Source organism: Mytilus edulis, chromosome 9 (assembly GCF_963676685.1).
Source record: "Mytilus edulis chromosome 9, xbMytEdul2.2, whole genome shotgun sequence".
NCBI lineage: Eukaryota > Metazoa > Mollusca > Bivalvia > Mytilida > Mytilidae > Mytilus > Mytilus edulis.
The window spans coordinates 71,807,390-71,834,126 of record NC_092352.1 but is presented as its reverse complement, the minus strand read 5'-3'; the positions used below and the strand labels follow the sequence as shown (position 1 = coordinate 71,834,126).

Below are 26,737 nucleotides of genomic sequence, written 5' to 3'. Positions count from 1 at the left end.
TATACTATTAAGGCCGTTAGTTTTCCCATTTGAATTGTTTTACATTGTCATTTCGGGGCCACTTATAGCTGACTATGCGGTATGAGCTTTGCTCATTGATGAAGGCCATACGGTGACCTATTATAGTTGTTAATTTCTGTGTCATTTTTGGTATCTTGTGGAGAGTTGTCTTATTGGCAATCATACCACATCATTGTTCTTTTTTATATTAGACTTTTGTTTACCTCCCCAACCTTAAAACCTAAAGACGTAACACAATTCAAATATTTGATATATTACAAAAAAAGCATTGAATAAGGTTATGCATACATTTCTGTCCAGGCTGTGTTAAAAACCCGAAAACATAGGTTCAAATGACTGCAAAAGCAGATTGGACTAATGATGATTGTAAAAGCTAATAACATTTTAGAATGAAATTCAAAACAGTGTTGCTGTGGCCATTGATTGACACATTAAATTCATCCATTGACTGGGACAATTTACGTGAACGTTTGTCTGTAACGACCACTGTTCACGACGTACCTACGATAGACATTTAAACTGTGGGGTAACCAAAGGTTTCTTAACGCCTTTAATTATAAAATGATTCGAAAAAATAATCAGGAATAACCTTTATGTTTTGATTTACATAATTGATATAAATCAAAACATCGTGTTTTTTCTGATTAATTTTTTCGAATTACTTTATTAAGGTGTTGAGAACCTTTGGTGACCCCATAGTTTTAGTGTCTTTAAAAAGTACACAGTGAGCAAAAGTCGTTACATACAAACGTTCACCTAAATTGTCACAGTCAATGGATGAATTTAATCTGTCAATCAATGGCCACAGCCACACTGTTTTGAATTTCATTCTATTGCTGTGGTATATCATTAGAATATTGAGTGCGATATTGTAAAAGGGATATTGCAAGCTCGTACACTATAATATATTCTCGGTGCTCGGGACAAAGTCCCTTAATATTAGAGCAAAACATTGTACTATAAGGGGGGAGAACAGAAAAGCTTAATAATTCTAATACATCGCTCTTCTGCATTCAACTGAAACATAAGTACCCGTATCGTACTTTGTTTACAATATTTAATACCCTTATGTTTGGAATCTATAGAACGACTGGGGTGAAACACCTCCTATTGTCCTTCGCATTAGGATACTGCTTAATAACATGCAATTCGATCATGTGACACATACAATGGATTCTCATATTGCTATATATATATCGTGAACTTACAATTTATCTCATGTGGTATTCATTATGGATTCAAGCAAAGCCGTGTATCAGGTAAAAACAGTTTAATTGCTTTGTTGAACATTTGAACTCTCGGGTAGCATACATAATGTCACTAATCTGTGACAAATTAAAGTATGTATATATAGAAGTGTTTGGATTACACGTCAATAATAGACTAATTAGAAATAGCCAAGCTTCTATCGATTTTGTTTGATTACAGACGTACTAACATGTAATTTGATGCCAGGTATATTTATTTTCAAAATCGCAAGGATTTTGTTAATATTTTTTCCACACAATTCTGAAATAGATAAAGGTACGTACGTTAATAAATAATCTATTATAATTGTTTCACATACTATGCATTTTTGATTTAAAACGTCGGTGGTAATAAATTTAAAACGGAAAAGAAAATATATAATTCATCTCACATTTTTTTTTACCGAAAAAGAGCAATGTATTTTGTCCATTATTTGTTTTCTTAACACATAAATTAAATTGATAGTCTCAATCAAGTTTTCGTAGACTGAAGTATTTAACTTGATAAATTGAAACATTTACTGTCTCCAATTAAAATGTGTATGCTTCTTGTTGTTACATTCATCAATTAAGAAGTATTTTTTTTAGATCTGACTCGGACAAAAATCTATGGTTGCTCCTTTGTGATTGTATGCAGGGTATATGTTTGTTTTTATGCTATCAACTCCTCTCGGTATACACATTACATGTAAAAAAAAAAAAAAAATCAAATAAACGAACGAAATTTTACGTTTTACGTTTCCGCAAATTGGCATTACTTTTCCGGAAAAAATAGATGACGTTTCCGGAAAAAAAGTTTACGTTTCCGCAAATAAATATCTTACTTTTCCGGAAAAAAATTAACTGTTCCGGAAAAAATAAATTATTACTTTTCCGCAAATAATTAAGGAATACCTGTTGATCGAAAGCAAAGCCATAATAAAAAATAAATATTTATTAAGTTAAAGGTCATCATAACATGCAAATAAATTCTTCATAAAAATGTACGCAAACGTATGTTCATCACTATTATAATCAGATGTATCTTGAATGATAATAGTTCATAAGTCAGTTCTGGCAGAATACTTGTACCCAACACGTCTTACAAAGTCCACAGTAGTATATTGTCCGTTTAGAAGTTTTGTATTTTGCTCTAGAAGGAAGTCCATCTTTTCCTTTTCGTATTTTCGAACAGGTTCTTTGACAGTAAGAGTTCTCATCTTTATGTAAGATGTTGTTTGCAGTTTTAGTAAAACATCTACAAAAACAAAAATGTTAGGATGGCAGGCTAGCATAAAACTGCTCGTTCATGTGGGCATGAAAAGACTCGGCACCATTTGTCGTTCTCTTTACCTCGGAATCAGGAGGTGATGCCCAAATGGTTGGTGGAAATCTGGAATTGCCATCTATGTAAAATTCCAAGATATAATCAGCAAACTTCATACATTTGTCGTCAGATGGAGCATCGGCTATTAACTCAACAAAGCATTCTTCGATCATGTCAGTTGACAAGTAAGCCAAGCCAAAGAAATGAATTAGCCATTTACCTAAATCCGAATCTTTGTCTTTGTAATCGGCACTTAGACCTAGCGACTGATTTTTTTCTCCACCAACTTTGTCCTAAATGAAATTTAAAACAACTGATTGTAGCAGCAGGAAATGTTTTCGTAATAGCAGTATGCATTGCACATTCAAAGTCAATATGAACTAGCTCGGGCTGGAGAGTTAATCTTCGGGTAGTGCACACATCAATAAGCAGATCCCACATTATGATGTAACATTCCTCGGATTTAAGTGGAAGTAACGCAAATACAAGAGGAATGTAGTTACTGTAACCGGAGAGCACGAATTTCATTACAAAATTGCTTGTCTCCACCGGGACTCGAACCCGGGACCTCTATGTTACAAGGCAGCGCGCTAACCGACTGAGCTAAAGAAGTACTTCCTTAGCTCAACCGCTTACGGCTGACTAAGTATCTACTAAGTTTTTCTAAGGGAAGCAATCCCGTCACACTTCCCCCACCTGAAGAGTCATTATACTCTATAATGATGATATTTTCATCTTTTTTTATATTTATATTTTAACCTGGCTAGGTAATTCTTCTAACCGTGGGTTATTATTGTTGGGCGCCAATGTAACCGGAGAGCACGAATTTCATTACAAAATTGCTTGTCTCCACCGGGACTCGAACCCGGGACCTCTATGTTACAAGGCAGCGCGCTAACCGACTGAGCTAAAGAAGTACTTCCTTAGCTCAACCGCTTACGGCTGACTAAGTATCTACTAAGTTTTTCTAAGGGAAGCAATCCCGTCACATTACCATTACGGATAAGGTGAACACTTTTAAAACAAATAATTTTCATTGGGTTTATCAATGAAGTTTAACTAATCCCTACCAGAGTCAACTAGTTATATCTAGTATATTGTAGATATAAGATAGATCAGAACCTTGTCTTTATTAAAAATATAAATAATAATTCATCTTATATATGATATTCAAATATTCAAATATTTATAATTTACAATTTACCAGGTAATCTAATTTACGGAAAAGTAATAAATACAAATTGCAGAAACGTATACTTTAAATTTGCGTAAACGTAGTATTGGGACTTTGAAAAATTAGCGGAAATGCAATACGCCCACAAATTGCACCTATTTTGACAGTTTTTCACTAACGTTTTTTTTTTTGATGATCCAGACGAAAGTTTCCAGGCTGTGTTTATTTTGTAGATGTGTCCTTGTTTACTAAATAGCTACACCATTTTTATTTTGAATCATTTAAAAATGTGTTTAAACCAACCTCCAAACGATCCAGGATTCCATATGAGGAGTACCCAAATTGCATCCATGCTTTAATTCAAATATTAAAAAAACGAATAACAAATGTTTTGTTCCATTTCTTCAAATATTTAGTTCAATTTGACATTAATTTAGTCCATGCTTACTATCCATTTTGTTTGAAATGGTATGATGGATGCGTGTAACATAATTTATTCAATTTGCTCATTTTTAAAAGATGACTTTTTGAGAACGGCATGACGACGTTTCCGTAGATCTATTTTTTCCAGTTAACGCTTCATCTCTTTGTATATATTATACTCTGAACGTTTTGTGTATAAAAAAATTATGTAAATATATTCAGCTACATGTACGTTGAAAAACGTGAATAATTTCAAATCATAAAAATACTAACTGTTTAGTCTCAAAGAAAACTTGTAAGATTTCCACAGCTATTTATGTTGAAAAGGTGCAATTTGGTTCTTTATAAACTGTCACTCTAGCTATGATTGTATACATATCACATCAGCATGCTCTCATCCTGATCAGCATATAATATTTATTATCGCTATTTTGTAAAATTGAGAAAGGAAATGGTGAATATGTCAAAGCGACAACCACCCGACCATAGAGCAAACAACAGCCGAAGGCAACCAATGGGTCTTCAATGTAGCGAGAATTCCCGCACCCGTAGGTGTCCTTCAGCTGGCCCCTAAAATATGCATAATAGTACAGTGATAATGGACGTCATACTAAACTCCGAATTATACACAAGAAACTAAAAATTAAAATCATACAAGACTAACAAAGGCCAGAGGCTCCTGACTTGGGACAGGCGCAAAATTGCGGCGGGGTTAAACATGTTTATGAGATCTCAACCCTCCCCCTATACCTCTAGCCAATGTAGAAAAGTAAAAGAATAACAATACGCACATTAAAATTCAGTTCAAGAGAAGTCCGAGTCTGATGTCAAAAGATGTAACAAAAGAAAATAAATAAAATGACAATAATACATAAATAACAACAGACTACTAGCAGTTAACTGACATGCCAGCTCCAGACTTCAATTAAACTGATTGAAAGATTATGTCTTCATCATATGAATATCAGGTACAATCCCTTCCGTTAGGGGTTTAGTATCATACTATCATAAATTGTGCATTTTTCCTTTGATCTTTTTTGTGATAATTTTTCATATCACGCTTCTCGCTTGAGATGCAAAATTATCGCTAGAAACTAAGGAGGCACGTGGCGTTGCTAATGAAATTGCCCTGAAATTGACAACGTCTTCATAGGTAAAAAAGCGATAAACAGATTATCATTGGTCATCTCAACTCGATTGCTTTTTTCGTTGAGATGATCAACGATAATCTATAAGCCGATTTAGCATATGTATCTCTTTACTGTTCGGAAAACTTGTGTTTATTTTCGAGCAAACCTAAAATGAAGCCTTGATGTGCCTATTAACTTCCACTGCTATAAGGATTTAGATTTGATAAAAATACTACTGGCGTTAAAAAAAGTGGTAATAAATACTAAAGGGAGAATAACACTAAAAAAACGAAAATACAGCATCAAAGTTGTTGCAGAAAACGAGTAACGACCAAAAAGACAAACAACAGACTACAAATCACTATGTCAAAAACTAAAGGGTAAGCACAGTCATTTTTACACTAAACCTATCAAAAAAACATGGGTTTTCTTTAGGTTCTCTGGAAGGAACGGCAAATCCTGCTCCACATATATCATTCTTCGTGTTACTGTAGGGATTTGTGATTTGTTTTTAAACAAGCTATATACAAACGTGTCACTCAGAGGTTATCCATGACATTGTTTATGTGTATTGGAATGAAATGTGGTAAGACATATCACACTCCCTGGACACATTGCTCTCCCCTAGAGTTAACCAATTTTTTTCTAACTCGTTGCTGCCGATTAATGAGGTCATTAATAGGCGGGCAACAGAATATACCAATTTAAAAATGTTTGTCCCAAGACATGCCATGAAACCATTAAGAATCAACAAAACGATGACACAGCAAATATGAATGTTTTTGTAGAGTACCAAAACAATTAAATTTTGCATAATTTGCAATTATCCACAATAGCGCCTAAGGGCAAGGATTTAAACAAGGTCAGCTTACGGCCTTCGAAAATTAATGTAAACATACAATGCAGTTACCTTTAAAGGGCACTGCGGTATGGTATATTTGTTCCGAATGCATAATCATAGTTTAACTTCGGTCATTGACATTTCTTTTGTGTAATTGGGTAAGATATTTACACCCTTGGATCAAAATGGTTTTTTTTTTTAATTTCAAGGTCGAATATGTATATTTTTATACCAAGTTGCAAGTAATTAATTAAGTGTCATTGTTTACTTAGCAGATTTGTTTGTTTGAGAAGGGCAATTTTATGAGAAATTTTTTTCAACCTTTACTAAAATATACATTTCATAGCTTAATGTGTTTACTTTTGGGTTTTAACAATGTTTATTTGAATATTCAACCAAAAAATGATTCGGAATCAAACATATGAATTTACTTCAAGATACACATTGCACTCCATTTACAGATACTATAACATGATATCCCAGTTACAGGATAACAGCTCAATACTAACGAATAAATAAATTACATGTATGTGTTATTTGGATTAGCAAACAGCAATCTCGCGTCATTCTACATTTAACCTTCATTTTAAAATGAAATGAAACTTTCATGAAGACATGTGTTTCTACAATAAAGTGCACAAGTAAATTAAAGAAAAACAGGATAGAAATCGTGTTTTCATGATCATAGCTTTAAAAAAAATGTAATTTCGAGTATTGAATGCCTCTTTTAGTAATGTTATAGGGTTGTAAAACCGTTGACCGTACTCACATTTTTAGAATGGTGTACTTCGGTCAACGCTTTTACACCCCAGTAAACTTACAAAAAGAAGCATTCAATTCTTAAACTGGTAAATGCTTACATTTATTTTTGTTTGTCATCGGCATAGTTAATTCTGAACTTAAACTGTGTATGTGAAGGGTATTTAGTAATTTAAAGTCCGAGGTTATAAGTCGGTAATTAATGTCACGGGTCTTTAATTTAATGATTTAAAACATAAGCATGGGATCTTGTTAAAACACATGTCATTTAGTAGTCCTACATAATTAATTTGTTTAACGGATTTCATTTACATATTGATATATATATATATATATTTTATTTTTGTTTGTCTTTAACAAATTTTTGTTACTATAACTCGTCTAAACATCAACCCAATAATGTTAGATCTGTGCTTTCGCAATTTTTTTGTTCTTCCCTCGCCGGGATTCGAACCCATGCTATTGAGATATCGTGACACCAAATCGCCTGCACTGTAGCCGTCCCGCTAGACCACACATATCTATAATACTAAAATTACGAGGTCCAATTTGTTAGCCGTCATCACGTAAAAACGACGAATCACAGAATTCAACTTTATATATAACTAATATAGTACAAAGGTGTAGATTAAAAATTACACCACTCCAGGCCCTTTTGTTTTCCACGTAATTAATATTGCCAATAATTAAGAAGTTCCAGGTCGAGTCCGCTACCGATACCAATAGTATATTCACCTGTTACCTATTACCTTATCTGTACGTTCCGCATCTGACAGGCGCACCACCAAACGTTGTATTCAGGACTAATATGCTATATACACGGGTCATAACCACAGGGTTAATTTGACACTACTAAATTGTAAAATTGTTACCTATTGTAGTATTTTAATCAGTAAGACTTTCTAAGATAACAATACGAATACTAAAAATCTGGACTAAAAATAAGGCGTATAGGTACAGGTTTCAATTTGTTAGTGGGCATGACGTAAAACAGCAAAGCAAAAAATTCAACTTTATTTATAACTTATATAGGACAATGCTGTTGATTAAAAAATACTCCATTCCAGGACCTTTTGTTTTCCAAATAATTAATATTACCAATAACTGATAAGTTCCAGTTCAACGGGTTCAAACAGAAAGACTTGAAAGCAGAGAAAAACTGTGTATCTTTTAATCGACATGACTTTATCAGATGACAATACTAATACTAAAATAAGGCTTCCGCATAGTTATATACTTTAATTCAGTCACGGACCCGTGATATCACGGGTGTGTTCTAGTATATATATATATATATATTCTAGGTAAGAGAAAAATTATACATGTATTTAAAATTTGAGTAATTCAGCGCAATACATAGGTGCGGGAGTTTCTCGCTGCATTGAAGACCAATTGGTGGCCTTCACCCTGTTGTCTGCTCTATGGTCGGGTTGTTGTTTCTTTGACACATTCCCCATTTTCATTCTCAATTTTGTGTATCATTGAATTTCATTTCATAGAAATATAAATAAAAAAAAAAACAATATCATGATCAGAGTTCCCGAAAAGTGGGGGTCCGAAGGATTTGTCGACCAAGAGTTTGCAGTAATTTAATTAGTAGTGAGAGCCAGAAGAATATTGTTACGGACCATCAGGGGAAAAGATATTTTGCAAACTCTGATATAATATGTGTTTTTCGTCCATGAATAAATTTAAGATTTGGATAGGAAATCATCATCTATTGTTACAAACCTATTTTAAAGACACGTTAGATGGGAATGAAAAAAGGTATTGCCAATAACGTATAATTATCCGATATGAATTTCATAGTATTAACATATAATTATATGGATGTTACTGTCACTGTATTTAAAGTGATTACCAATAAAGTATATTAATAATACGTCTTTAAGTTCATAGTTGTTTTGTGAATAATAAATGTATTCGGATAATTAAATCTATTATATAAATCTCAAATTACTCCAGATAGAACACACAGAAAAACGTTAGTTTAAACATATTATAAAGCTTAGAGTGGATTGGGAAACAAGTTTTGCAACTTATATTAATCCCTTTCCACTTTGCGGGTGCGAGTCCTGCCTTGTAGCGGCATTAGCCTGCTATTGTTCGAAATCTACAAGGGTGTCTTAAACGTGCAAGAGATATGGCTCTCTCTTAACACGGGTCAGCCAGTTATCGTCCCCTTCCGACGGACTATCATCGTTTCCTCAAGACCATACTCGCAAATGGTGTCAAGGGAGAGCCGAAAATTCAGTCCCTGAAATTTTCATCTCGGAACGGGAATCAAACCAGGAACCTTTGTGATAGTAGTGCGTCACTAAACACTACACCACGGCTCTCACGAAAAACGTTCAAGACTTTACTGCCAATGTGCCATACGGGAAATTAGAAAATTAAATATTGTTTTGCAGTTAATTCTCCAACCATACGCTTTTTCCGCGCTCTATTTTTCATCAAATTTAAAATACTTTCTAACATGCAGTTGAAAATGATAAAAAGGAAGGTCATATTAATCATGATAGCATATGCCAAAAAGTTTATTTATTGTCACTGTGGTTGATGTATAAATTAATTCATATTTGGTTGAAGATTCTTTTGATGCAGAATTTCGCAAAACATGTAACGACTACAATCTTTATGAGATATCGAACAGTGTTTTTGATTTGCTGTTTGACGTACATTCGATTGTAACAGTTGATAGTTTGTGTCTAACATGAATGTTGATGGTTTTGCTGTCTGATATTGACGTTTATAATTGATTAATATTTTAATATTTTGTACATTTTAGTCTGATTTTATGTGTTTCTGTATATTTTGATATAACGTTTGTATTTTTTTTTACAAGCCGGAATATTTAAGTAACTTATTTTTAAATACAAAATTCAGCAAATTTTAGAAATATTTAGTTAAGATAACAAGTTTTCAAATTTTTACTTATTCATTAATAATTCTTTTAAGTCATTTGTTACCAAGTTGCTGGAGTCTTAACTTTTTATAGTTAATTTGATGTTGTATGCTTTATACATATTTCGGTATATTTTTAACTTTGTAGTTTCGTGTATGTACGAACTTGTGTACTTTTGTTGTAACATGTAAAGCGCTTAGAGTAATTGTATTTTTTTATATAATGCGCTATAAAAATGCATTGTAATAATAATAATAATAATAATTAAATTGTTGTTGGTTTGCTGTCTGATTTTAGTACATTTAATAGAGAAATAATGTATTAATGACAAATAATATGCATACTAACAAAGTATAAATATATACCTGAAGATACCGTGGTACTAATATACAGGGATCTCCACTGAAATAGCTATACCAGTGAAGAAATCTGTTAACAGCATGTGCAATATTGTTGTTGAATAAAAAAACATTTAATTGTTAATAGTTGGCTGTTTGATATTGATTCAATTATAATTTTTGTTGGCTTGCTGTCTGATAATGACGGACATATTTTTGTTGTTGTTAGTTGTCTGTCTAAGTTTGACGTGCAATCAATCAACATAATTCATGACCGAGTTTTAGATATTATTAAAAATGCGCGTGAACGTTATTTTGTATCTTTATATAATTGACTTTTCTGGTGAAATGTATTGAAACAGTTTATAGTATATGCTATATGTTTATTTCAATATACATGCACAGCCTAGTTATACAAGGCTTTAAGATAAACACAAAATATGACGTATTAGCTATTCCGTACACCTTATTCCGTACTTTTAGGGAGTACATGTATACTTCACATTCAAGAGTGTTATTGCGTGAGCGAAATGAAATGCATAAAATGAATACGCAGTCTCGATTAATCGGAATGGGGACATTGGTTTTACATTCGTCATTTCAGGGTGTTTTTAAACTGATTATGCGGTATGGGCTTTGCTCATTATAAAAGGCCATACGAAGACCTATAGCTGTTAATTTATGTGTCATTGGTCTCTTGAGGGGTGTTGTCTCTTTGGCAATAATATCACATCTTCTTTTTTATACGTTAAATCCGATGCATTGTGTAGGTAGGGTGCAGGCTCGTTGCACGTTAGAAGAATCTTTCATACACTTTTCAGAGGGTTCTGAGTTTATCAAATGCTGATACTATATAGAAGAAATAATCAAATATTATTAACGTATTCTCGTCCCGAATATGCAAAATTGAATATTTGCCACTGGACGCTATGGAAATCACAATTTCCCAATTCGTCAAACAACGCGAAGTTACACTTCGCGGACATTTTATACTTGAACTCATACGCAAAAAAAACTGTCATGACTATACATATTTTTTTAGAAAAAATGTGCTGTGATTGCTGATATATTTATTTCGTTATAACGTCGCTGTGAGATCGTAGCGCAGTCTTTCCGAATAGAATCACGCTTTCGTTGCGCTCTCGCTACGATGGTACAGCGACCTTTGCGATCTTACTACGACCATACTGCGCTCTCACTACCCTTTTACTACGACCTGATTTCGCCACCACCGCACCACGATTGTTTTGAACATGTTCAAAGTTGGCCACGCTCATCACGATCGTGAAGACCTCACCACGACCGTAATACGACCTTACTGCGATCTACACGATCGTACTACGATCATAAAAATTTGCATTTTTTCACAGATCGTAGTGCGATCGTGGCCTAGTGGGACTGCGGTATTAAGCTGGGGTCACACATTCACGATTTTTACTGCCGTCCTTGACAGGACCATTCCCGATTAAATTTTGTCAAAAGTCTCATCAAGATCCTGTAAAATCGTGGATGGAAATTCACACTTTAATTAAAATTTGTAAAACAAATAATTTAATCACGACAACAATCAGATATTGTTCAGGAAGCGTCGATATTCAACCGTTTTCAATTTAAATTTATTCCGATAATCCCGTTGTCAATCCGTTTCTAATCCAATTTGTAATTTCGCCTGGTAAAATTCGACCGATTCTGTCACGACTGCGTCCCGATTCTACCGAATGTAATCCGACAGAGATCCGACATTGAACAGACAGTGGACCGACGCTGACGGAAGTTATCCGTTCGAAAACTGTCGGCATACTCGGGATAATCAGGTACTGTCGGAACGTAATCCTATCACGTTCTGCTCTATCGCATTGCAAACGGCTTTGTCTGGTCTCAGTCGTATTGTATTCTGTAATTGTCGGGACTCTGACGTGGGTATCATTGACGAGTTTCGTATTAATAACGTGACTGTTCCGGAACGGTTTCGGCAAAAATGTTCGCAATCGACAAGATCTGGATGGAATCTGGACTCAATCGGCAGAAAAACAGCAATGAAAAATTTCTCCAGATCATTCCCGTTCCACAGGACACCGTCCAGAATACACAGAACATTGTTAGGATTTTGATCCGATACAGCTGAATCTGTCAAGACATAGACACGATTGTAATCCGACTATACAAAATCGGCTGAGTTTCCCCGAATGTTACGGGACGCACTTAACTGTCGGGGTGCTTCGCCGAACTATTGGGACCTTTCCCGACCCGTAGGAATATGTTACGAACTTACACGATTGCGTTCAGAAAATAATAGGACATTCCAGATAACTGAGGATAGTAGTCCGACTTTTTCCCTTTTCGTGTCGTATCGCTGTCTGATCTCAAACGGGAGCAATATTCGGCAATGTGTGAACCCCGCATTAGGTTGTAGAGTTTTAATTATCTTTCATGATATATGACAAAACGCATCTGTTGATTTGCGTATAGTGACAGTCATTAGCTATCATTAACCATCACATTTGGTGATCTATCTAAAAGAACAATTTCTTAATCAATAATTTTTAGAGAGGACATTGAGTACTCGATTGCTCGGGATGAACATCGAACAATCGAGTGTAAATTAAAAGCTTATACTCGGATACTTGAATAAATTGTTATATTGAGATTGTACGCTGAGCAAAATTTATTCCCAATGCGTTAACATTATACGAAATTGTTCTTCTTACCGATGATAACAAGCATTAGGAATTATTATATATATCGTATACAACATTAAATAAATTTCATAAATACAGCATTTTATTTGTCGTTCATGTAGTTGTAAGAATAACTTGTTTTTTTCTCTTGTACAAGGTCTAATTTAAGGAACCTATCTTACTGAAATCCTTCCCCAAGGCGCACCAATATACCATTGGTGAGACACTAATTACACCTTATGTTAAATTTCAACTGCATATGTGATATCTAAAATGCTTTCTTTTTCTTTCCATTCACACGTCTCTCTCATTCAGAGCGAATACATGATAAAAGCGTACCTGGCAGGAACCAGTTTTAAGTTGAATACATTGATATCCTGTAGATGTTTTTCTTATCTTTATTTTTTTCATTTAGTTGCTGTGTTATTGACAAATGACATTTATCTCCTTTATTCATATAATTTCTTTCAGTTACCATAGGAATAACTATATGAGCATTTATTGCACATAAAACTGAAATTTAGCTATCGAATCGTATATATTTGTTGATGTCATGAATACCCCATGGCATTATAAATCTTTATTACGTATGGTATTATTTTGATATTATAAACAGTTTTTTTTTTTAGTTACCATGGTAATAAGATTACATACACACAGAATATAACAGGAAATTCCAACCGTTGGCTGCACTGTACGAGAGCTATAACTATGTCTGTAAGTAATATTTACTTCTGATAAAGTTAAGGATAAAACAAAACTAACGGTATATTTTTCTTTGCATATATTACAAATACAAGTATTAGATACAACACAAAGGAATAGAAACAGGCCGTTTACAACCGTTGCCGGATAGTTTTTCTGCACGAGTAGTCAGGTCAAGGTCCGAGGCGATAGCCGAGGACCTTGACCTGACTACAAGTGCAGAAAACTATACGAGGACCTTGACCTGACTACAAGTGCAGAAAACTATACGAGGACCTTGACCTGACTACAAGTGCAGAAAACTATACGAGGACCTTGACCTGACTACAAGTGCAGAAAAACTATACGGCAGGTTGTTTCCGGCCTGTTTTTTTTTTGTTACTTTTGTTTTGTATCTGACTTGTACGACGTTTCAAGTAAGAAGTATTACATTTTGCAAGACTGAACATTTGAGAAACTTAAATGACCTCAAAGCAGTAAATGTAAGTTATAGTACAAAATTATTACATTTTTTTTCCATTTCCCTTCAACCGAGTTTATTTTTCTAGATAAAAATCAGGAATCCAATAATTTGATAAAACTAGAGGCTCTAAAGAGCCTGTGTCGCTCACCTTGGTCTATGTGCATATTAAACAAAGGAAACAGATGGATTCATGACAAAATTGTGTTTTGGTGATGGTGATGTGTTTGTAGATCTTACTTTACTAAACATTCTTGCTTCTTACAATTATCTCAATTTATAATGAACTTGGCCCATCATTTTATAAGTTACAGAGGAAAATATTTTGTTAAAATTTACAAAAATTTACAAAATTTACAAAATTATTTAAAATTGACTATAAAGGGCAATAACTTCTTAAGGGGTCAACTGACCTTTTTGGTCATGTTGACTTATTTGTGGATCTTACTTTGCTGAATATTATTGCTGTTTACAGTTTATCTCTATCTATAATAATATTCAAGATAGTAACCAAAAACAGCAAAATTTTCTTAACAATTTCCAATTCAGTGGCAGCAACCCAACAACCAGTTGTCGGATTCATCTGAAAATTTCAGGGCAGATAGATTTTGACTTGCAAAACAATTTAACCTCATGTCTGAATTACTCTCAATGCTTTGGTTTCAGAGTTATAAGTCAAAATCTACATTTTACCCTTATGTTCTGTTTTTAGTCATGGCGGCCATCTTGGTTGGTTGGCAGGGTCACGCCACACATTTTTAAACTAGATACCCCAATGATGATTGTGGCAAAGTTTGGTTTAATTTGGCCCAGTAGTTTCAGAGGAGAAGATTTTTGTAAAAGATTAAAAAAATTTACGAAAAATTGGTAAAAAATGACTATAAGGGGCAATAACTCCTTAAGGGGTCAACTGACCATTTTGGTCATGTTGACTTATTTGTAGATCTTACTTTGAACATTATTGCTGATTACAGTTTATCTCTATCTATATTAATATTCAAGATAAAAGCAAAAAAAAAACAACGTATAATTTCCTTAAAATTGCCAATTCAGGGGCAGCAACCCAACAACCGGTTGTCCGATTCGTCTGAAAATGTCAGGGCAGATAGATCTTTACCTGATAAACAATTTTAACACAGTCAGATTTGCTCCAAATGCTTTGATTTCAGAGTTATAAGCCAAAATCTACATTTTACCCCTATGTTATATTTTTAGCCATGGCGGCCATCTTGGTTGTTTGGCCGGGTCACTCGGCCAATACTATATCGCCACTTTATAAACAAAATCGCCCCACTCTTGTGTACCGACTCGTCCCACTTTTGAAATTTTTCTACGTGAATTTTGATATATATTCTTTTCCGTTTAATCAATTATAAGTTTTATAGTGGATTTGACATTCCCGTCAAAATGTTACAGAACAAAGGAAAGCATGCATAACAAAGAAACTCAAACTGGTGTGATCTGGTAGGAGTGATCCGGCTCAGATCACCCCTGTTAGAACAAAGGAGCTGGGATGTAAGTTGAATGAGTTGCTGCTTATTTGGACATTTATTACACGAACACTTTTTATTTATAGGATCGATCGTGAATTGGTGAGTTGATAGGGATTTTATCTTTTGATGAGATTTGATTTTTATTTACACATATTTCCCGTCTTTTTTATTTGAAATATAAACGTCGGTATTATCATTTGTTTACTTTCAGCATTGTCCAAAATACTATTCATGTCCATGTATTGAAGAAAATACGTTTATTGACCAATTATTTTGCTCCATAAAAAGGGGGGCGTATGTTCTTTTTTGAATATATTAACTGTTCAAAGTTACCTTTACAACGACATCGCCCAATATGTATATATCTATACTATTAAACGAGAAGACCTCATTTTGTGTGTCGCTTCTCTTCCTTCCACGATAAATTAATCACCACGCCTCTGTGTTCTATAGGTAACATGCATAGTCGCATTTGTCATCCATTCTTATGATTATTCAGATTGAGTTATTTTTGGAGAAAAACGACAAATAAGGAGTCCGGATATTGATTTCATCATTAGACTTAATTTTAGTCATAGTTAAGACTTCCGGTTTGAAACATGCACAAGTACAACCAATCGTATGATAGATAACAAAAATGAAAAATAAATAAGCCAATCAGAGCGTTCTCCATATCATGGTGTTTAGATCGCAAGAACCACAACTATTATACCTACTTAAAGAGAACAATTATTTTTCGCGTTTATCTACATGTTAACTACGATTGTACTACTTTAATATATAGAGACTATCTGTATTCTGTCTACTGTTTTCTTTGAAATGTTTACTTTTTAAGGGGTCATACCTGTTGCATATATATGCACAAGTACAACCGATCGTAAGATAGATAACAAAAATGAAAAATAAATAAGCCAATCAGAGTGTTCTCCATATCATCGTGTTTAGATCGCAAGAACCACAACTATTATACTTCCTTAGAGATGACACTTATTTTTCGCGTTTATCAGAGCGTTCTCCATATCATGGTGTTTAGATCGCAAGAACCACAACTATTATACCTCCTTAGAGATGACAATTATTTTTCGCGTTTATCAGAGCGCTCTCCATATCATGGTGTTTAGATCGCAAGAACCACAACTATTATACCTCCTTAGAGATGACAATTATTTTTCGCGTTTATCTACATGTAAACTACGATTATTCTACTTTTATATATAGAGACTCTTTGTATTTTGTCTACTGTTTTCTTTGAAATGTTTACTATTTAAGGGGTCGTACCAGTTGTATATATATATTAAAATAAGTAAAACATGTTGAAACAAGAATGTGTCCATAGTACACGGATGCCACATCGGCACTATATTTACTAAGTTTCGAGTTGATTGGACTTCAACTTCATCAAAAACGACCTCGACCAAAAACTTTAACCTGAAGCGGGACAGACGGACGGACGGACGAACGAACGAACGCACGGATGCACAGACTAGAAAACATAATGCCCATAAATTGGGCAAAAAAACTTATTGTTGAAAGTGAAAGTAGTGGTTTGGCAAAAATGAATGTAGGGTAGAGATAAGAGGGAGGCAGGACCTTTTTCGGGACGTCGGGATAGGGTGTTTTAAGTTCGGGATTTGGAGATTGCAATTGATCCTTACGGGATCCGGGAATATATTTTCAGGATTTCGGGATATGAATTTCTTTAAATTCTGCATCTCGGGATTTCGGGATCAGGATCCCTCCGACCACCCCTCAGCCTAAGTCGGTCTTAATCATTTATACAAGATTCATATCCTACTATTGGCATGTTAATAAGGTTCTCAAAAGAAAAAGCGCTGATTGATTGTCCTAGAAGCATATTTTATTAGACTAATAATGGTCTCTATATAAGCAGTTACATTTATTTCATGTTTGAAGCGGTGCAATTTTTTTATTTAATTTGACTTTTACCAAAAGATGCATTGTAGCAAAGGAAAAGAATGATTGTTGTCTGAGGCCAGAAACACGAAAATAATTGAATTTAATAGAAAGGAAACAAATATCGGACTTTGGAAAAAGGGAGAGGGCTTTTGATACCTTTTATAAAATTCTCCATACATATTAACTTCTTTTACAAAAAATCATACTACAACAGTTCACAAGCTGTATATGCCCGCGATTTCGCGGGTGTGTTCTAGTATTTTTTAAATTAGCAATATTATATTTATTCGGTATTCGAAAAATCAGGAATCATGCAAATCAATAATTTGTTATCTGCTTTACCATAGTAATTTTTTCTTATAAAATTTGGGATCAAAATATGTTTTATCAGTATTAGGAGAAAAACATACACCCCCCTTTTTTAAATTAAATGTCGAATCTTTTAGTGTACTGATATGAATAGTATTTTACTGGAAATATTTAAAAAAAAAAATTGATGCTAACGTTAATATTTTATTTTAAAAAAAAGACAGGAAATGTGTCGGTGAACCAAAAAGTCCAAATCTAATTGGAAGTTAAAGTGCCCATGAACTCACTGATCATGCACGAGTGATTCTATTCATAAAAAGTGTCCGTGTAACAACTAAAAAGAGTCCGTGTATCGTATAAAAAGAGATCGTGTAACACCCGTTAATGTACTGTTTTTCTATAGCTCTGCGGGGACAAAGTCGTACAAATTGAAATTAACCTTTTACCAAAATTTCAAGAAAAAAATCAGAGATCTCTCTACTGTATCGTACGCCCTTTATATTCTGTGAGGAGTGTAGGGGAGGGGGCAGGGTAAATTTTTTTTCGTTCTTATTAACTATTTATTTCACATGTTGCTATACAAGCCTCTTTTTTAGGTGGCTTTGCCGACTGGAATATTTCTTTCCTTTTGTACATGTACACGATTGATTTCCGCATTTTGTGTTACAGAATACAGGGCGGATCTAGCCATTTTCAAAGGGGCGGCGTCCCCAACCCAGGATTAAAAGGAGGTTTCTAATCAAATATCCCTAATTAAATTATGTAATAGCCCAAATAGGCGCGAGCCAGGTCCGACCGTGCAAAGGCTGTATAACCAGTCAAGGTCGTTAAAAACGTCCATATATATATGTCCCCATTCAAATGTATTAATCGTCCTAAGAAGGGGTTCCAACCGCGGACATCCCTCCTGGATCTGCCACTGAGAATATTCATTTCCATCTCGTCTTATTCATGGTTATTTATTTTCAGCTCTTACCATTCATCGTCCCTCTCCCTCCACTGACTATGAAAAGTAATTGTTCATCCCCTAGCAAGATATCGAAAGAGTATAGCATACAAATATTAAGCTAATGCTATTGTACATATATTTCTTGCCAGTCTTGCTCAAAGCCAAAAAGAAGTGACCCTAAAATATTAATCTTTTGCAGCTATTAAACCCACATAGTTATAAAAAGGGTGCCAATATTTTTCTATCGAAAGACTTTTAACTAATTCAAGTAGCAATATTTATAGAGTTTACGATAGTTATGACAATGTAGCAACGCGATGTTTAGAAACCAATGTACATAAAAATGTTCTTTAAAAAATTAAATTCAATACAAATATATATGCCAGACCTAAATTAGTCTGTTTCCCGGCCGTTATTGAAATTCTTGACAAAAATAATATTTGTATTATTCCGAAGGCATACTGAATGTTTTACGGAGGGGACCAACCTAGACCTAAATATACATGCTCGTTCTAGACGTATATCTATGTAACAAATGTATGTCATGCAGGGTACACATTAATAACATTTCTGTTTTTAATTAAGATTTCCCACTTTTTTATTTCATCTTCATTCAGTTATTGTGGTTTTTTTATGTTATATTCAAAGGAATTGTAGAAGAGACTATAAGATATAAATTCCGTTTATTTCTTTTTTGCAGTGTTTCTATGATCTCCATCTGAAAGTAGAAGCGTTCTTTGGTGGTGCTTTTGAGAAATATGGTAAATTTGTGGCGAGAAATCCGTGGAAGGCCATTATATTTGTTGTAATAGTAGACATAGGATTTGGTATAGGTCTCATCAATCTGACCCAGGATACCAGTCTAGAACAGTATGCTCCGACAGACAGTACCGCGATGAAACAACGGGAACTGGTAAGGATAATGTTTAGAAAACCCTTTATCATTGAATTACTAATGTATGGAATACTAAATGTCCAAGGTCTAGTGTTGAACTAAGGGACACTACGGTTTATTATTAAATGGTAACTAAAGAGGGTAGTGTTACAGTACTGTCGACAACAACTCGACCATACAACAGACAACTGCCGAAGGCCGCTAATGGGTCTTCAATGTAGCGAGAAACTCCCGTACCTGTAGGCGTCCTTCAGCTGGCCCCTAAACAAATATGTATACTAGTTCAGTGATATTGGACGTCATGCTAAACTCCGAATTATACACAAAAAACTACCAAGGGAAGTTCACATTCAATCTGACCAACGATCAAACAAAACCACAACCAAACACTATATAGTAAACTTAAAGAGTAACCAACTTGAATCCTACCAAAACACGAGGCTGTAGTGATCTCAGGTACAAATGTTCGTCAAAAGGGCTAGCAAATATTGTCTTCAACACATGTCACCCTAGTGATTGTCCTGACGCATAACTTATGTATTTATTAATGCACAAATACGTTCTCCATGAAATTTGCTATCTGAAAAAAAAATAAGCTTAAAAAATTAATTATTATTATTTGTTTATTATTTGATTTAATTTATTAAAAAAAATTGAAATGATTTAAGAATTACTTGAATTACATTTAATTGGTGATTTCGTGAGAACTAAGTGATTTATAAGTGATGGTTGCAGAATCTTATATAGAGCTGCCTGTTGTGTTAGGTTTGGTATTGACTAAATATTTCGAGATACGTTATATTGATAAGCCTTTTACCTAACCTACACACTGCTTTTGTCATTTTTTTAATCCAGAAATAGCAATAATTATCCGCTCTCAATAGTGTATATCAAGCGTTCGGAGCTTCTTGACGTATCTGTGTATTGCTCTTTCAGGTTAAAAGTATGTTTACGGTGAACACGTCTACAAATTACTACGCACAAAGTCTAGTGAACATTGGAAATTTTGCAGAAGTCATAATAAAGAAGAAAAATGGCGGCAACATAATAGATTCTTCACTATGGAGCGAGATCACTGCCTTGAGAGATTACGTCATTGCTACCTCTATATCATCGTCTGGTACATCATACGATTTCACGGATCTTTGTGCAAAACGATTTTCGTCATGCGTAATAGACGGAAATTATATTCTGGATTCCGACTTTACCACTGCCCTTACTGGGGGAACTATTTCTTATCCACAGTTCACGACTTCCGGTGAAACTTTTACCATAGACAACACATTTGGCGAAACCGTATCATCAGGGGGATATCTGACGTCAGCAAAAGCTGTTAAATTAAAATTTAACCTTGCCAATACTAACTCAAAACTCGCTAATGCGTGGGAGGATGCATTTTTGGACCGAATTAAAACATACAGCAGTAGTTCTTTGAATTTCGAATTTGCCCACTCTAGAAGTACAGATGAAGAACTGAATGCCAATGTTGCAGGAGACATCACATTTTTTTCCATCACGTTTACATTAATGATAACATTTAGTGGTTTAGTTATGGTTGGTGGTAATTGTGTATCGAACCGATATAATATTGCTATGGCTGGAGTGTTGTCTACCGGATTGGCTATCGTAGCGGCATTAGGATTCATTAGTGCAGCTGGTGTACTCTTTACCAGCATTGTTGGAACAATGCCTTTTTTAATCTTAGGTAAGGCCACACAAATTTGATTTATAGTTCTTTGAATTTTCCCGCTCCTGTTTTTGAGAAATCAAGTTTTCAACAAAAATAAAAAAAAAACTACCGCTTCCGTATTTTTTGGGTCCGCATGCCGCTCTGAAATTAGTCTTGCCTTAAAAAACATTCTCACGGACGCTTTCTTTTTGCATATAATCAAATCTGGGTTCAAACGCACGTGTGATGAAATAAAAAGTGAAAAGAAATATAAAAATCAAAATCAAAATGTCAAGCCATAAGTTGTTGTGGTTTCGGCTCAATGCGGAGGACAAGCAATCATTGAACAAACGGATATCCGTTGTTCGTCATCATTAACATTGGAAGATATCTTTTATGAAGCCTAAAGGGTATTAATGTTTGTCAATATTTCGTTTAATGATATCAAACACATACAAATTCGACAACAGAGTCGGCATTACCTATAATAGTCCGAGATTACTCTGACGTGCAACCGTTGTTTTGCCAGACAAACCCCAGCTCCAGCTTGTCTGGCAAAACATCCTTTGACGTCAGAGTCATTTCTGACTTACACCTATCAATGTTAATTTTTGTTGTGAAAATCTATGGATGGTACCAGCGGGATTCGAACCCTCAATCTCGGAATCTAAAGGCAGCGGTCTAACCAATTGATCCAAAGAAGATCTTCTCTAACTCATCTAGTTAGACTTCCTTTATATCTCCAGGTCTACAACACTATCCCCCTTTTCTTTTTTCGAGCTGCATCCATTCGAATAACTACCAGGTCCATAAGTTGACCACAACTGTACAACCCCGAGACTTCTACATTTCTACTCGGAAACCCTATGGCTAGTTCCCTAAATGACACCTACAATTGTCATAGTATCCTGTGACCGGCTGGTCAAACCTCATGACCAATTCTAACATCTCACTGCCAGGCAATATTCACAATTTTTGTACCAGTAGCAGATGCTCGCAGAAACCATTGTTGTGAAAAGCTATGAATGGTACCTGCGGGATTCGAACCCTCAATCTCGGGATCTAAAGGCAGCGCTCTAACCAATTGAGCCAAAGAAGATCTTCTCTAACTCAACTAGTTAAGACTACCTTTATATCTTCACGTCTACAACACTGTCATGATGTTGGCACTGACATGGATATTTCTGTGTTGGGAGAGTTAAACTGTCACGTAGTAATTTGTGAATTTTTAAATAGATAGAACACCCTCCGATCCAAACAATAATTTAAATGAATTACCAACAGGTTCCCCTAAAAAATATGTTTGCAGTGTTAATGAAAATAACAATATAACTTCCTAAAAACCTAAACCAAAATCGTGTGTCAGAACAGGGCAAGGAGAAATTGATAGGCCCAGAGAAACTGTTGTTTGACCTTATTGCCCTGGCTAGTACTATAGAGTGTGGGTGGTCTTCAGATACTTTAGAATCAGGGACATTTTGTGCAGAAAAAAACTTTAAAATGCTTTGTGGTATATAGACCACATCCATAAAAGTCTGCAATTTACTGTGAATAGTTATCAAAAGTACCAGGATTATAATGTAGTACGCCAGACACGAGTTTCTTCTACATAAGACTCATCAGTGACGCTCAAATCGAAATATCATTGTAAGCAAAACAAGTACAAAGTTGAAGAGCATTGAGGATCCAAAATATGTCAAAGTCCTACTATCTGACTATCATGACTATCAAAATAAAATCTATGCGATATTAAAGATTTATTTATTCCCAGAGTGCATCTTACAATTCACAGTACATGCAGTAGTTGCTAATTTTGATAAGAACACATATCCTTCTGTTTATCTTTTAGTTTCCAAGCACAGCTCTTAACATATCAATAAGGAGATGTGGTTAATTGCCAATAAGACAACTTAAAAGATAAGAGAAAAATTACCATTATGATCAGAATTAAAGAATACAAAAATGACGTCCTTTCTGCTGTTACCTTAACCTCAAATAATTTACTTAAAGGACTAATTAAAATATAGAAAGGTATACAATTGTAGATTAATATACTTTTGACGTGAAATAATGTTGACTGTAATTAATTTGCAGGAATCGGTGTAGATGATATGTTTATCTTACTGTCTGGTTTAGCGGCAACATCACCAGAGCTAGACACCGAAACACGAATTGGACTGACAATGAAATCCAGTGGTATCGCAATTACTATTACATCACTAACTGATGTCATCGCTTTTTGTGCAGGAGCCTCTTCTGTGTTTCCAGCAGTTCGGAACTTTTCTTGGTTTACGGGTATGTATGCGTCATACAATATACCTTCATTTTTATTTTTTCAAGTTTCAACCCCGTCGTTTAAAACAGTTAGAAGATGTCAAGGAACATTCAAAAGGAAAAAGTCAGCGGACAATTAGCAACATTTACTCTAGCTTAATCGTAGTGTTCGAAACCACGATTCGCAAATCCAGCATTATATGACGTGAATCAAAAATTGAACAAAAATCATCTAGTTAAGAAGCCAACCTGAGCACCAGCTGTTTTATACAAATTAAGTATTGATTTCCGGATACAAATTTACGTAAATAGATATATTAAGCAGTCTTTAGTATTGTTATTAACAAAAAATCAAAGGCAAATTTATCTATTACATGCGAAATAAGAAATTCTAAACAAATGTTTCTATGTTTATAGAGTTTTCTATCAGATTTCAATACGATTAAAGTCTTCAAAAAATATTCTTAAATATCAATTATTAGCAGAATTGATCTTTTTATCTTGGTCGTAAATAACCAACGGATTTCAATTTGAACAATTACAGTTAATTAAAGTTAACATTTGTCAATCAACCTTCTATAGTTTCAAAAACATCATTACAATTCATCAAGGAGTAATATGGAAATTCTAAATTGCAAAATAAGACGTACTTGATATTAGTAGACATAAAATTGAGAATGGAAATGGGGAATGTGCCAAAGAGACAACAACCCGACCATAGAAAAAAACAACAGCAGAAGGTCACCAACAGGTCTTCAATGTAGCGAAAAATTACTTGCCAGTTATTATCTGGTTTGTTAAAACGCTAGAATACCATTCACCTTCATCATCATCAACATCGTCGTTATCGTCGTCGTAGTCATCGTCATTACAATAATTACCATCGTCGTCGAATTCTTCGTCATTATCATGATCATCGTCGATATCGTCATCAAAGTCGATGTTGTCGTAAACATCGTCGTCATCCTAATCGTTGTCTTTGTCCATAAGCTATGTCGTCATCATCTTTATCATTGTGATCGACATCATCGTCATACTAGTCGTTATCATCTTCCTCATGGTAATGGTCATAACTTCCTCTCTATACTTGTTATTTCCTCCTTTTCAGGTGCAGCAATACTTTTTAGTTACCTTAACTACATCACGTTTTATCTTGGTTGCATGACGATAAACGAGAAAAGAATTGAACAAAACAGACACTTCTTTACATGTCAAAAAATAAAATCGAGAGAAGACATGCAGAAGAAGGCTAGCAATTCAAGAGCAGACATTTTCTGTTGTTCCGGATCTCCCAATAAACACAGAGGTGAAGTTGAAGGTCCTATCGAGAAATACCCAAAGATGCTGGTTACAAAAATAGTGCAATATACTACTGCAAAAATTGTAATTTTATTATTTTTTGCAGGATTCGTTGCCGTATCAATATATGGTGCTGTTCATTTTAAACAAGATTTTAATCGGAGGGATCTAGTGACCACCGATTCATACTTTTATACATATTATAATGCTGAAACTACATTATATGATCAAAGCTTCCCAATATCGCTGAATGTACAAGCCGGTGTAGATTACTTATCAAGTACAACTCTCGATGCGATAAATTCCCTTCGCGATAACGTTAGAAACGATACTGATATCGATGACACTTTCTTCCTCTCATGGTTGCATGCATATATTGATTCAGCCAATTACGATGATTCATCTTTGTCAAACTTCATTTCCGGTTTGGAGACATATCTAGGAACAACAGCTGGCAATTTGTATATCAATGATGTCACAATCGATGGAACATCAATAACAGCGTCACGGTTTCACGTTCTTACAGAACACTTTGCGTCATCAACGCAACAAGGGGACATGATGAACCGCATTAGGGATATAGTTGGTAGTTCGTCCTTGCCCGTGTTTGCATACGCGCCTGCGTTCATTTTTATTGAACAGTATGTGGTTATTTTGTCGCAGACTTTGCAAACACTTGGTATTTGTGTTGCTGTAGTTTTTATAATAATTATAGTATTCTTACCCCTTCCCGTCATGATTCTTTTAATTACAACCACTGTTGTCCTCATTATGACGTCAGTGATTGGATTCATGCATTTATGGGGATTAACGTTAAGCTCCATTACAATGATTCATATTATCATGTGTATAGGGTTCTGTGTTGATTTTGCTACTCATGTTTGTCATGCGTATGTCCAAGCTAAAGGGGACACCAGAGACCAGCGAGTAGCAGTTGCTATTGATCATGCTGGCGGGCCAATACTGAACGGAGCCCTATCAACTATAATCGGCGTGGTAATGTTAGCGTTCTCGAAGTCATTTATTTTCTTCTCTTTTTTCAAAGTAATGCTTATGGTAATGGTATTTGGGCTTCTGTATTCCGTATTTCTTTTGCCTGTCGTGCTGTCGTTTATTGGTCCACACTACAATCATGAAATGGAAAGTGCGAAAGTAATGGACGACATATCATTACCGAGGAAAAGCAACGAGACAGTCACTTTACCTGATGCACTAAATGGTGATCAAGAGGATGAGAAACTAAAACATGTGTAATACAATGTATCTATTCTTTTACATTAATTTTTTTTGTATATTAATTCTGATTGTTGTATCAGTTTTGATAATTCTTCTTCAGTTGTCATATTCCGAATATACAAATTCATATTGCTTTTATGGAAATGTTAATGTATGTCATGTATCTACAATTTAATAGATTAATATTATTTTTTCATCTTAATCAAAAAACTATTTGCGTGCAAAAAACTATTTTAAATGACAAATACAAGTATATATAAACTGCATTAAAAGAAGACATTTTACATCACTTGAAGCGCATTTCGACATTTAATGTCTCTTATGGCGATTCTTCAGTGATATTGTCCGATTATTGTTATTTAAGAAATGACTGTAATATTTTGTTCAGTCTTTGAAGAAATATATAACCATATTTTTATGTTATTTCGAATAAACAGAAAATAATATTAGTCATTCCATTTAATTTATATTAAATTCCTTTTTAAGCTGGAATAAATCATGAAAAATCGTTGATGACAAAATTATGTCTATGAGCTGATAGACCATTCACAGTCAGCCAATCAGCATTTGCGTTACATCAAAAATTAGATTATCACTGTACGTTATCAACACGAGATATTTCATTTGTCATTTGCAGACTAGGTCTGGTTCTAAACTGGAAACAATGGACGTTGTCTATGGAAACATGGTATAATAAAGTGGAAAGTTG

At 34.5% G+C, this 26,737-nt stretch overlaps 1 protein-coding gene across 1 annotated transcript; it reads left to right on the top strand.

Annotated features, from left to right (window-relative positions):
- Window positions 1-1,152: 1,152 nt before the first annotated feature.
- LOC139488949 (patched domain-containing protein 3-like) lies at window positions 1,153-26,238 on the top strand. Its single transcript, XM_071274938.1, has 6 exons — window positions 1,153-1,280; window positions 13,452-13,539; window positions 19,356-19,568; window positions 20,487-21,255; window positions 23,314-23,514; window positions 24,602-26,238. Exons 1-6 carry the CDS (start codon window positions 1,240-1,242, stop codon window positions 26,044-26,046), a joined length of 2,757 nt encoding a protein of 918 aa, XP_071131039.1. The 5' UTR covers window positions 1,153-1,239; the 3' UTR covers window positions 26,047-26,238.
- The last annotated feature ends 499 nt before the right edge of the window (window positions 26,239-26,737 follow it).